The sequence below is a fragment of the Pogoniulus pusillus genome, chromosome 2, assembly GCF_015220805.1.
Source record: "Pogoniulus pusillus isolate bPogPus1 chromosome 2, bPogPus1.pri, whole genome shotgun sequence".
NCBI classification, from domain to species: domain Eukaryota; kingdom Metazoa; phylum Chordata; class Aves; order Piciformes; family Lybiidae; genus Pogoniulus; species Pogoniulus pusillus.
In genome coordinates, this window is record NC_087265.1 from 43,620,405 (window position 1) to 43,632,448 (window position 12,044).

Below are 12,044 nucleotides of genomic sequence, written 5' to 3' on the forward strand. Positions count from 1 at the left end.
AAAGACTAGCCCCAGAGAGCAAGAAAGCAGCCACATCCTTTACAAACTAGTTTTCAAGCTGTATCCTCTGGCTATCTCTGGGTGAAGTGCTCAGAAAATGCAATCTTATTTGTGAAATATTGCTGTACAGTTTCAGGAGGCTCTCCAGCTGGTTTAGGGTTCTTTGTTTGAAATATTACACAAACAAGGTAGTTGCATATGCAATATGAAGTCAACAAAGGCACAAAAAAAGTGGCTGCATTACATGGAAAAAGAAATGGCTATGTCACAGCCTTTCCAAACAAGGAAAACAACACTTGCCTCGGCAAACTGCATTAGTGGCTTCAAGAGCCAGGTGCAAAGGATATTCCTTGACACCTGAATAACAGACAAAGGCTCATTATCTGCTTTAGGTATTTGCCGGTACTTAACACATAATCCCTAAGAACATGTTGCTCTGATCTTGCAAATGCTTCAGTATGCATTTCCATTCTGCTTCACTATGTGACCCATACACATTTAAAGTCACAGCACAATATATATACACTAAATATATATAAGAACTATCGTTAAAATGAGGGAAAGAGTACATTTGGGTTGGTGGTTTATTTGGATTTTGATTGTTTTTTTGTTTTTTTTTTGTTTCCTCCTCTCCCCTCTTAAAATCTAAATGGTAGCTTACCCTTTTTTCTTTAAAAACAAACAACCAAAAAACCCCAACCAACACCCGCCAAAACAAACCCACAACACCCCAAAGCAAAAAGCACTAAAAGAACTAAACCCCCAGCCATTTGAAATAAGCCAATCACAGTAATTATCAGGCAAAATTATTAAAACGTTCCATAGTTGTGAGTTGAAAAAAGTACTGAGACAGGGTGAAAAAAAGCTTTCTTTGCTAGAGGTTTGTGGTCACAAAGGAGACAGAGGAGTCTTATACAACTTTATTGAACAAAGAGAGTCCATGGGGCAGAACCATGTGGGGGTCTTTCAAACTGCTGGAGATTGCAACCTCCTTTTATCCTAGTGTCCCGGCCACAAGTGACTCTCCTCTTTTCCCCATTGACTGAGGTACTAGGAAAGTACAGACTTCCGGGGCCACCTACTACGTGCCCCCTCCCCTGCATCATACATCCCATGTTCATTAATATTAGGCTTCACATCTCTCTGGATGGAGAAGTTAATACTCAGCAGCCTATTAGCCTGTACACTATCCCAAAAATTCAGGTTGTGTCCAGCTACTTCTGGTTCCTTCTGCTTTGAAGGACATCTTGCAAATTCTGGGAAAGACCCCTGTGGAAACAACAGTGTTGAGGCTGCAGAGAGTTTTTGTTATTTGGGAATTACTGAGATTCCTAGTCTGGTCCTCTCTCTGTTACTTCAAGTTTCCTCTAGCAGCATCTTAATTTGCAAAGACACGTTCTACCTCAGTCCCATCGATGGGAATTGTAAGGTGATGTAAGCAATTACAGTAGCTAAAATAACACAGACATTGTGGGTGGCATAAAAAATTGAGGGAGTTGAGAGGAAAACTCTTGTCAGAAAATTCCTGCTCCCGTGACAGCAGATAATGGAAAGAGGGGAGGAGATAAGGGGAAGAAGTCTTTTTTAGCTCCAGTCCTTAAAATAGTTGTTTCCGTACTCAGTGGAAGCAGACAGGTTTACCATCCATGTGGTATATATCAGAGATAAAGACAAAAGGAATAATAAATTGTTTATTGGGTAGTAAATCATTCAATGATGTGAGAGGTTTCCATGGAACCAGCTTCCATTTTCACAAATTAAGAGACCAGCCTGCTTTTCATCAAGTGGCAGAATTACAGGAAATGGCTTTTCAAATAATGGTACTTTCATGAAAGGCTCATTTTGAGACATTTTAACTGGGACTCAGAGCTAAATTTAAAATGCTTTTCAAAGCAGCAGGATTTTTTTTTCCTCCACATTTTCCTGTACTATGCAAAAATAATGTTTTAGGGTAGTAAGATTAGCTTTTTTGAAACCATTTATTTTAACAAGATTCAGTTTTGCTTTCTCAGTAGTATTTCAAAGAATCACAGTATCTGAAGCATACAGTATTAAATCTCCTGAACAGTATTGTTAGGAAAGTACAAATGATACAGTGAATTTAAAAAAAAATTAAAAGCCTATAAATTAGTATTTTAATTTATAAAACACCCTTACCATTTTTATGGCAAGAATTTATGAAGTGTCTGACTTCCTTGACGATATGCTTTTCCTACTTAAGGGTCATCCATTTCCACAAAGTAATAGCTAGTAAAACCTAGCAAGATTACATCTGCAGTGACAGGATGTTAGAGTGGCAGGGTAAGTCACAAGGCTGAACTACAGCAGCTGGGGCTTTTCTCAGTGTAAGAGCACTTGGCAGGAAAACCTGGCCCACACGAGAAAACAGTAATAGATGCTTGGGGAGCTCTACCAAAAGGAGACATACATGTAGCATGGTCTTCAGCTTGGATCTCCCTGACTGCAGTGAGCAATGCATACCACAGAAATGGTCACACAGAGCCAGGGCCCTCTGGGAACAGGCAACCCCTCACATCCTGCAGTTGAGAGCTATGAACCTTCATACACTCGGTCAGCTCATTCCTGTTTGCAATCTGTAATTTCCTTCTTCGCTAAGCTAATGCTCTGACAGTCTCCAGCCATCATCACCCCCAACTTTGGAGAAAAAAAGTGAAAAGCAAGACTGCAGAATCTGGGTTAGATAAGTATTAGGTCTAAATCACATCAAGATGCAGAAACTGATCCCATGGGATTCTGCAGTAAAGAGTAACATTTGCTGACTATTGCAGCGCAAGATCCTCTTTTTAAAGGAAAAATGTCATTTGCTTGTAACATGCCATGAGTTATGCATGATTCTTATTGCAGGGATGGGAAAAATATCACTGAAAATTTCAGGCTGCCATTAGAAAAAAAACAAACCAAAAAACCAAACAGCTATTATCCAAAGGCCAAGGTCAAAAGAAGACTGTTTCACCAAATTTCCCAAAGGTCAAAAGAAAAGGAAAAATTTAATACATAAATATATACATTCAACAAACTGAATTAATAGATATTCCAGAAACAGATCTGACAAATGAGAAGATCAAGCATGGTTTTCCCAGAAGTACAGTTTCTCAGTTCAGCATTTTAATCATAGCAGTTTGCAGCAGCAATGCTGTCATAGCTGACATAAAATGAAGCACAACTTTAAGTGGTATACTTAAGTAAAATAAAATACTCCAAATTATTAATACAAAATACATGACTGCGAAGTGACAAAAAGAAAAAAGTAAAAGCAAACCAACCAGATTTACTCTCTATGCAAAATACTTTGCATGCATAAGCTTCTGATATTTAAATAACTGCTTGGCTATTGGGTAGAATTCAACACTAATCACACTTTGGAGTGGGGCAGAGAAAAAATATCACGAACGTACAGATTGACAGTAGACTTTTATTCACATATCTTACAATGTTGATTGTTGTAGTCCTAGTTTTGTACTCTTCTGATGTGTTATAAAGATTGATTCTGTAGAATCTAACAGTAATGTACTGTACTTAAATGATCATTCATACAGGATATCACACCAGAACGTTTGAGTAATGCACACACACACACATCACTCTAGTTTGGACCTGTTGTTTCTTCAAGGTTAGCTTAATAAAGTAGGATTAAAAAAGTTATGGGGGAAATCAAAATTCTTGTTTAGCAGCATGCAAGGATATTCAAGTACAATTTTTCAACCAAGTGATTTTTCTGGTTTTGTTTTGTTGGTGTTTTGTTGTTTGTTTTTTTTTAATTGACTGGTAACTAATTCACCAGTACTAAAATAAACACTATGAAATATCGCAGTGTTAAAGTTAAGGCTAATTGTTTTAATTCACATCCATATGCACAACCAGAGAACATTCCATTCTAAATAAAACACAGCAGTCAAATTCTGGATATGCTGTCTCCTGTAGATATAGCATTGGAGCTTCAAACTACAGATTACTCATGAGCCCTGTTATAATATTATGCTGGAGACGTAGAGAATCTTTTTGCTCTTTAACCACACTTACAAAATGGCCTGATACTTGTAGTCAGCAATGCAAAAATATTACAGGCAGAACTTATAATACAGTATCAAAAAGTAGTATTTTGGAAAAGACATAGCCATTTAGTTGGTGAAACAGAGTCATTCTAATCTTACAGGAAGTACTGTAATACTTTTGAAATACATATATATATATATATTTATATGTATGTATAGAAGCCAGCATCCTTTATGGTGGGCTTTTTTGAATTGCAAGTATCCAGAAAAACTAATTTACTTACTTTTCCTTCCATCCATTCTCCTTGATGGCTATACAGTCATTTTATTTCCCCATACACTTTTCACTAGATAATGACTTCCACTGGCAAACTGGTTTCATTGTGTGTGTGGCTTTATCGTAGGATGTTTTTTTTTAAACATAGAAATTTTATTTTACACACAAGCTATGAAAGTCAAAACTACCAGGAGGTGCTTGTAGTACTGTATGAAATAGCCAATAAACGTCCAACACTTGTGAAAAACATTAGTAGCAATATATTACATACCAGCATTTTAACTATAATCTTCCCTACCTACTTACACCGTGGGGTTTAGCCCAGTCACACCTATTCTCGTTACATTTTTAGCCCTCTATGCATTAACGCTTTTGGCATTCATCCAGTGAGGCTGCACATGCATTGGTTGTTCATCTAGGCTATCTCAGTTGGTTTATTTTTCCTCCTTTAGGAAACCAAGCAGAAAGAACAGTGATTACTCTAAACAAACACAATACAGAGGAACCTCCTGAAATGACAGGAAAGATGCATAATTATGTTTCATTTGCAGAATAGCTTGCACATTTCCAATCCAATCATTCTGAAACATACATCTGGTTTGAAATGACAGGCAGGCTTAGGTTGTTATGCTTGTAACTGGGATCCACTATGTTGGGCACAGTACAAATTCTCTTTACACACAACAATTTCTGTATGTGTAACCACTAACACTTTAATCAACTGATAAGGAAAAAGAAGTCTCCTTTCTGAAAAAGAATAAAGAAAAAGAAAGAATATGTGTTCTGGAATACACTAAGAACAGTAAGATACCTAATTTACAGCTATTTCACTTATTTATGGATAAAAAATAAGGAATTCCTGAGAATGCATAAGTTTTCAGTAATGCCTGAAATAGTTCAGCAGACCTCTTGTGAGAGTGAAATACTCTTTAGAAATTCAACTTTCTGACCAATTATCACCATGCAGTCTCACAACTGTTTTACACCTTTCATCCAATTACAAATGCATAGCAAGCAAAAACCTCAAGCCAACACAAGGCAAAGAAATTCTACCCAACGTATTTAGTGGATGTAATAGACACATGCTGTTTCAGCAGAAGTTGCTAAAAACTCAGCTCCATGCAGAGAAAAAATAAAACCTGACACCTGAACCTGAAGCCTCTAAACAATTCTATAAGTTGTGCTTCTTACCAATAATGGGCTTTAAAAAAAAACAACCAAAAAACAAAAGAAAAAATAGATTACTGAGTGCAATCAGATCGCTCACATTATTTTGAGGATTTAATTTCAAATTCTTGTATCATTAGTTAACAGCAAGAGCAGCTAATTTTGCAAAAGTTTCACAAGTTGACAAAGTTCCATTTCCCTTTTCTACCCATACCCTAACTCCATCCCGAGTCAGAGAGCTAAACTCCAATTAAAGCTATTGTCAGTCAAGATGCATTCATCACAGTAACAGCAATGATCCGATGTGTAGACGATGATGATGATTTACAAGCCGTTATAATGTGCCCCCCATCTTTTATTGATATGATCGAAAGTATGAGACACCCACTGCTGCTCAAGCACTTTGTATCTTTCCTTGCATATGTAGAGAGGTTTACCACGCCTGTGGAAAAACAAAGAAAACCAAATAGTTAATATGGCACATGTGAGACTTCATTATACAGTCAGGACACAATACTCAACAATGTTTTTTTCCCAGAGGAAGCACTGGTTTTCATTGGTGAGGGGCTTCTGGCTTTGCTTTTAATAGTGTAACTGCTGGGGCTTCCCTTTCTCTCCCCTGGATATTAGAATCCAAAAACCATCTCTAGGCTCAGGCGTGCTTAGCTTGGAAGCTACACTGCTTTCCTATGCTGGAATCCAATTTCATCATTTGATAAAAGGTCAAAACACAACTTTGTGACAGAAGTCTTTCCCAATGTAACACTGTAAATTGACCATCATTGGGAATGGCAACATAGGAATATGCCTGCTGGGTGCCTGGTGTGTATAGTTCAGTGTGATGGTTTGGGCATTAACCTGCCCCCCCACACTTTTGGAATTGGCCCCAGCTAACTCAGATGGCTTCTGGGTATATAAATGAAGCTATTTATTTTACAGCAGCAAATATACAAGCAGCTATTTACAGTATATACAGTTATATACAGAAATATACAAAGGATAAACAATACAAAAGCACAACTCCCCTCCCAGAAACCTGAGTCCCCAGGAGGGGCTCTCAAACCACCCCAACACCTTCCCCGGCCCCTCTCAACCTTACCCCAGTTCCCAGGAAGAATGGAGGTGCAGCCAAGAGGTTAGGGAGCAAGGTTAGTGGGAGCAAGGTTAATGAGATGTGACTAGGTCTGAAGGCAAAGGCAGAGTGAAAAAACAAAATGGAGAATGTTTTACTTCTTCTTCCCAGAACTCTCAGCGAGACTGTGAGAGAAGTTGACATCAATTGTTTTCATTTCACTGCCCGTTATCAAGTTCTTTTACCAAAACATTCTAGTTTGCTTCAAACTAGCACACTCAGTGAACAGGATTACACAATCTTTGGGCCAAAAAAAGCAAAGAAGTAAATCAAACAAACCTTACCTAAGATCTCTGTCTTCTTCACCATGTGCATCTAGATAAACAGAACCCCAGAGGCAGAAACGATGACCTCTGATGATGATGATTACAGATGCGTTAATCAAAAGAAATATTCCTGTCCCAGCTCCACAGTTTTGAGAATGCTACAATATTATGGGTGTCAAAAGGGAAGAGTGTAAAGATTCTGTTAGTGTCTATCAACTTCCTCACAAAAAGGATTTAAAAAACAGTCATTAATTTTGCTCAAAACGCCTAACTTGCTAAGAAACAGTTTGCCAAAGGGTTGCCTGCCTCCAGAGTTTCTAAGCAAACCAGAACTCTGTGTTTGGTGATGCCATACATACGCTTACGTACAAAAACGATTCCCTACTCAACAAGGGAGGACATTCATTATAATGTAAACCCAAAATTACCTAGCAAGAAGGAGCACCAATACGCTCTGCAGTATTTTGAATTTGTGGCTGTATAGCAGTCTGCATGCTTTCAGGTGCCTGGCACCAGATGCTTTTCATAGACAGCAGGAGAAAGCATTCAGAAAACTCCCTCAGCATGACCTCTTTTACAGTAGTCTCTGTTGCTGAACATTTGCTTTCTCTAGCTATGCTCAGAGATTAGTCTGTAGCTCTACAAACTTAGGAAAGAAAAATGTTTTTATTTAAAGACTTTTGCCTGCTTCAGTGTCATTCATCTCAATGAATGCCATGCTGTATTAATCAGTTCATTTTAGCAACTAAAAAATGTCTTCTTCCTGTGCAGTTTTATTACAATTAGAAGCTATCATCTCATCAACTATCATAACATTTTAATTAATTACATTTTTTTTCATGAAGCTTGACACCTTAAATATAACTGTTAATTCTGTTGTAAATTTTGCTCCCCCCTCCTTCCACCATACCAGCAGTATGTGAGAGGAAGGTGAGTTCCAACAATATCAAAAAGGTCCAAGATCCCTCTGAATCATAGAATCATAGAATCAACCAGGTTGGAAGAGACCTCCAAGATCATCCAGTCCAACCTATCACCCTGCCCTATCCAATCAACTAGACCATGGCACTAAGTGCCTCATCCAGTCTTTTCTTGAAGACCCCCAGGGACAGTGCCTCCACCACCTCCCTGGGCAGCCCATTCCAATGGCAAATCACTCTCTCTGTGAAGAACTTCTTCCTAATATCCAGCCTATACCTACCCTGGCACAACTTGAGACTGTGTCCCCTTGTTCTATTGCTGGTTTGATTTCTCTGGGTTTGATTTTATGCCCCATTTGTAACCATCTCCTGAACAACTTTCCCCTCCCCATTGTTTTGTCAAGTCTGCATGGTTCAAGTCTCCTAACTGTTCCACAATAGGAAATAGAACAGCTGTCAAAGCAAGCCTTTATTATAGGTAAGAAAGCAATACTAGATGCTGTCCAAATCAGGTAACCAAAAAATGTATATATATGCTGACTAGAAAACTCTGCTGCTGAATTGAAGTTGAATGCCTTAAACTGACATTTATCTAACTGTAGTCTGTAGATCTCTAGCAGTTGGTCAGGTATAGTAGAGAGTCTCTATAAAAGGAAAAAAAAAAATCAAACCCATATATTGATATTCTTATGTGTGCAGAAAGCTAGGAAACAAAACAGAGGGATATTGATGTATGAACCATCAGAATGCAGACAAATTAAAATTGGTTATGAAATCAGAAATGTGTCAACCTTACACACGTTGGCATTGCAAGTTTTTCAAACAGGTGAAGTAGGCTTTAGGCTTAACAAGTCTGGATCCATCTATCAAAAATAAGCACTGAACATTTAAAACTTTAAAGGCCCCTCCAACCCAAACTATGCTATGATTCTACAGACATGTTTTTGGAATGAAAAACATCAAAACTGAGCAATGGAGTTAAATAATATCCACAAGTATAAGAATCAGTGACATAATTTAAGGTAGCTCTCTCTTACCAGTACACATTCACAGTAGCTCTGTTGTTTGCAGCACAGTCCTTTCAAGCATACAAAAGTACCACAAACTAGGCAAACAGCTGGATCTTTAGGAACCTTGGTACAAATAGCACAAGTTTTTCTGTGATAATACTGAAAAATGGTATTGTAATTCTCAGGCAGCTGAAGGAGGCGTGGTAAGTCCCACTTAGGTTCCTGGATAAGCAAAGCCTACAAAGAAGAGAAGAACAAGTATCAGTTCTGCACAATCATTTATGCAGTTTTATTGTCCTAAAAAGAGTGTGCCAAAGAAAGTATCCACTTCAAAAATCTTTCACTGCTGCATTTCACAAATCTAGAAGTTAAAAGTCACCTGCCTCTGGCAGAACACCCTTCCCAGCTGTAACAGGTGCAAAATGTCTTATCCCAAAAGCGTTTTCTAAACATAACACATTTTAAGTGCAAAAATCTTCGTAGGCAAACAAAGAGGATTAAAAATGATCTACAGGGAAGGCTCCCACTTAATGCACTGTTACCTTGGCAACTACAAAACACTGCTGTCAACTCTGGCACTATGAAAGCTGTCTCCTTGCTAAAATTTAGATTAAAACTTTCAAACCCAAAAGTGAAGTTAGGCTCTGCAAATGAGAGTTGAACAATGCCTTGGTCAAAACTTTGTTGTGCACACAAATTTTGAAGCCGTAAAAAACTTAAGTGGGACTTTGAGATTTTTAATAGAGCAGGTGTGATTTAAATAATGGTATCAAAGCCTAACTCTTTGGCTCTCCAAACTCTTTTGCTCCTTCAACCTACTTTTTTGGGTTTGTTTTAAAATTGATGGGTATAGGGACCACAGAATCACAGAATTGAGTCCAATCATTAGTTTCATACTGACAAGTCTTTGACTAAACCAAATCCCTCAACACAACATCTAATCACTATGAATCGCTACGGTTGGTAAGGACCAGGCATCTCACCAGCTTCATCGCCCTTCTCTGGACATGCTCCAGCACCTCAACATCTCTCTTGAATTGTGGAGCCCAGAACTGGACACAGGACTCAAGGTGTGGCCTCACCAGTGCTGAGTACAGAGGAAGAATAACCTCCCTTGTCCTACTGGCCACACTGTTCCTGATCCAGGCCAGGATGCCATTGGCTCTCCTGGCCACCTGGGCACACTGATGGCTCATATTCAGTCATCTGTCAGCCATATCCCTCTCTGCCTGGCTGCTCTCCAGCCACTCTGTCACCAGCCTGTAGCACTGCTTGGGGTTGCTGTGGCCTAAGTGTAGAAGCCTGCACTTGGCCTTGTTCAATCTCATCCCATTGGCCTCTGCCCGCCCACCCATCCAGCCTGGCAAGGTCCCTCTGCCCTCCAACAGATCAACACCTGCTCCTAGCTTGGCGTCATCTGAAAACTTACTGATGCTGGACTCAACCCCCTGGTCCAGATCATCGATAAAGATATTGAACTGGACCAGGCCCAGCACTGATCCTTGTGGGACACCACTAGTGACTGTCTGCCAACTGGATGTTGGCACCATTCACCATTGCTCTCTGCCTAGCCCTCCAGCCAGTTCTTGACCCATATCAGAGGGAATATGTCCAAGCCACAAGCTGCTGGCCTTGAGAGACTTCAGGTACAGAAGATACAAGTATACTTACTATGATTTAAGGATAGCATTTCTACTTTCTGTCTCCAGCAATCATACAAAACCCAGAGGTTTCCTTATTTTTTGTTTTTAACCAGTCCAACCCACATCCTCTAACTGACGTTTCTGATTACAGTTTCTATTTCATTAACAAGTCAGGTTTTCTGATCCTTATCCAATACAACAGCATGTGTGCATAGTGAATCAAGCCATAAACAGCTGCTTCCAACACATCATGACTATGTTGGAAGAAGTTATTTTGCTACATACCTTGACTTGATCTGGATGTCTGTCTGCAAATGAAGCCAATTCTGAGCACCACTGTGATATCATGTCAAATGCTGGCACTGGCCAATCGAGGCAAGAGGCACTGGTGAACTGATGAGATGACTGAAAAGATGGTAATAGACCCAGGCAGCTTGCAAGAATAGTGAATTCTTCATCTTCCTTTTAGGTATGAAACCAGACAGATTTAGATTAATATCTACAGTCTTAATTTGTATATAGTTTATTAAAAATATGTCTATTTCAGTTAAAAAAAGTAATGATGTTCTAGTACAATGATGCTAAGAGTCACATTCAGAGATACAGAAAAGCTTCTTTTTTCCAGATTGGCTCAAAATAGATTTTCAAAATACATCAAAACAAGTCAGAAAAAAAACCCAGCCCACCAAAACCCAAACATGACAACCCAAACCCCACAGAATCAAAAACCATAAACAAAAAAACCCCTCCCCAAACTCTTCACTTTTCTTCCTGTTAATCACTCCAAACTGGCTTCTAACTTCTAGAGATGAGATGATTTTGATGCAAGGAAACAAGACAGCTGAGCTGCAGCAAACTCTTGTTAAAATCAATCATGGAACTTAAACATAATCACCTGCTGCAGCAGTATGTCTGAGACAAAAAGTCCAATTAGTAACAGGCATTAAGCAAAATCAGGATTTAATTCCAGTTTGTATGGAAATTATGGCATCTCTGCAAGTGCTGGACAAGTTATAAAAGTATGTTGCCAGTTTATGAGATGTGCATCTATGACCTCATAAAATATTCAGCACCTATTTGCTGAATTTTAAGAATATATTACAATTTCTCACAGCAACTGCCTTGAAAACAAATTTATAGAGGACAAACAATGCTCCAAAGCACTGCTGTAAAATAAGATTTAAAGAAATAATAACCTTAGGATAGAAAAGGCATACCAGAAAAAAAAAAAAAGACACCTTAAAAGTCTAAGTTTTGACCTTCAGCTTTTAAAGGGAAATTTGAGTATGTCACTTTCCACCTGTACCTGGCAACTAGGTAAGTCTCCTCCAAAAAGATGGTGTTGAAGAAGACTTGTTATCCTGAGGAAAGGAAGGCAGAACTGCTGCAGATAGCGCTCCACAGAATCAGGATTTACCTAGGGAGAAAAGAAGCAATTACTAAATTCTGCCCCAGAGAAATTGTCTCCTATGCCAGAACCTCCAATATGAATCAAATGCTTTTTTAAGCATACTACATAATCCACTGCATCAAACATACATTTCTAAAGGGCAGCATTTCACAGAAACTGAAAGAAATGGTGGGTTTTTTTTTCCCTCTTGACAAATGTTTTCTTC

General features: G+C 38.7%; 1 protein-coding gene across 2 annotated transcripts in view; it reads right to left on the reverse strand.

The window, feature by feature from the left end:
• Positions 1 to 1,677: 1,677 nt before the first annotated feature.
• The window catches only part of UBR3 (ubiquitin protein ligase E3 component n-recognin 3), a 124,428-nt gene continuing 114,061 nt past the window's right edge, over positions 1,678 to 12,044 (reverse strand). For both annotated transcript variants that reach the window (XM_064163291.1, XM_064163285.1), the window contains exons 35-39: positions 11,735 to 11,845; positions 10,714 to 10,890; positions 8,813 to 9,022; positions 6,874 to 7,013; positions 1,678 to 5,899 (exon numbers count right to left, since the gene is read on the reverse strand). In XM_064163291.1, coding sequence (XP_064019361.1) covers positions 5,782 to 5,899; positions 6,874 to 7,013; positions 8,813 to 9,022; positions 10,714 to 10,890; positions 11,735 to 11,845 — 756 coding nt within the window. In that variant the 3' untranslated portion in view covers positions 1,678 to 5,781. The remainder of the gene's footprint in view (positions 5,900 to 6,873; positions 7,014 to 8,812; positions 9,023 to 10,713; positions 10,891 to 11,734; positions 11,846 to 12,044) is intronic.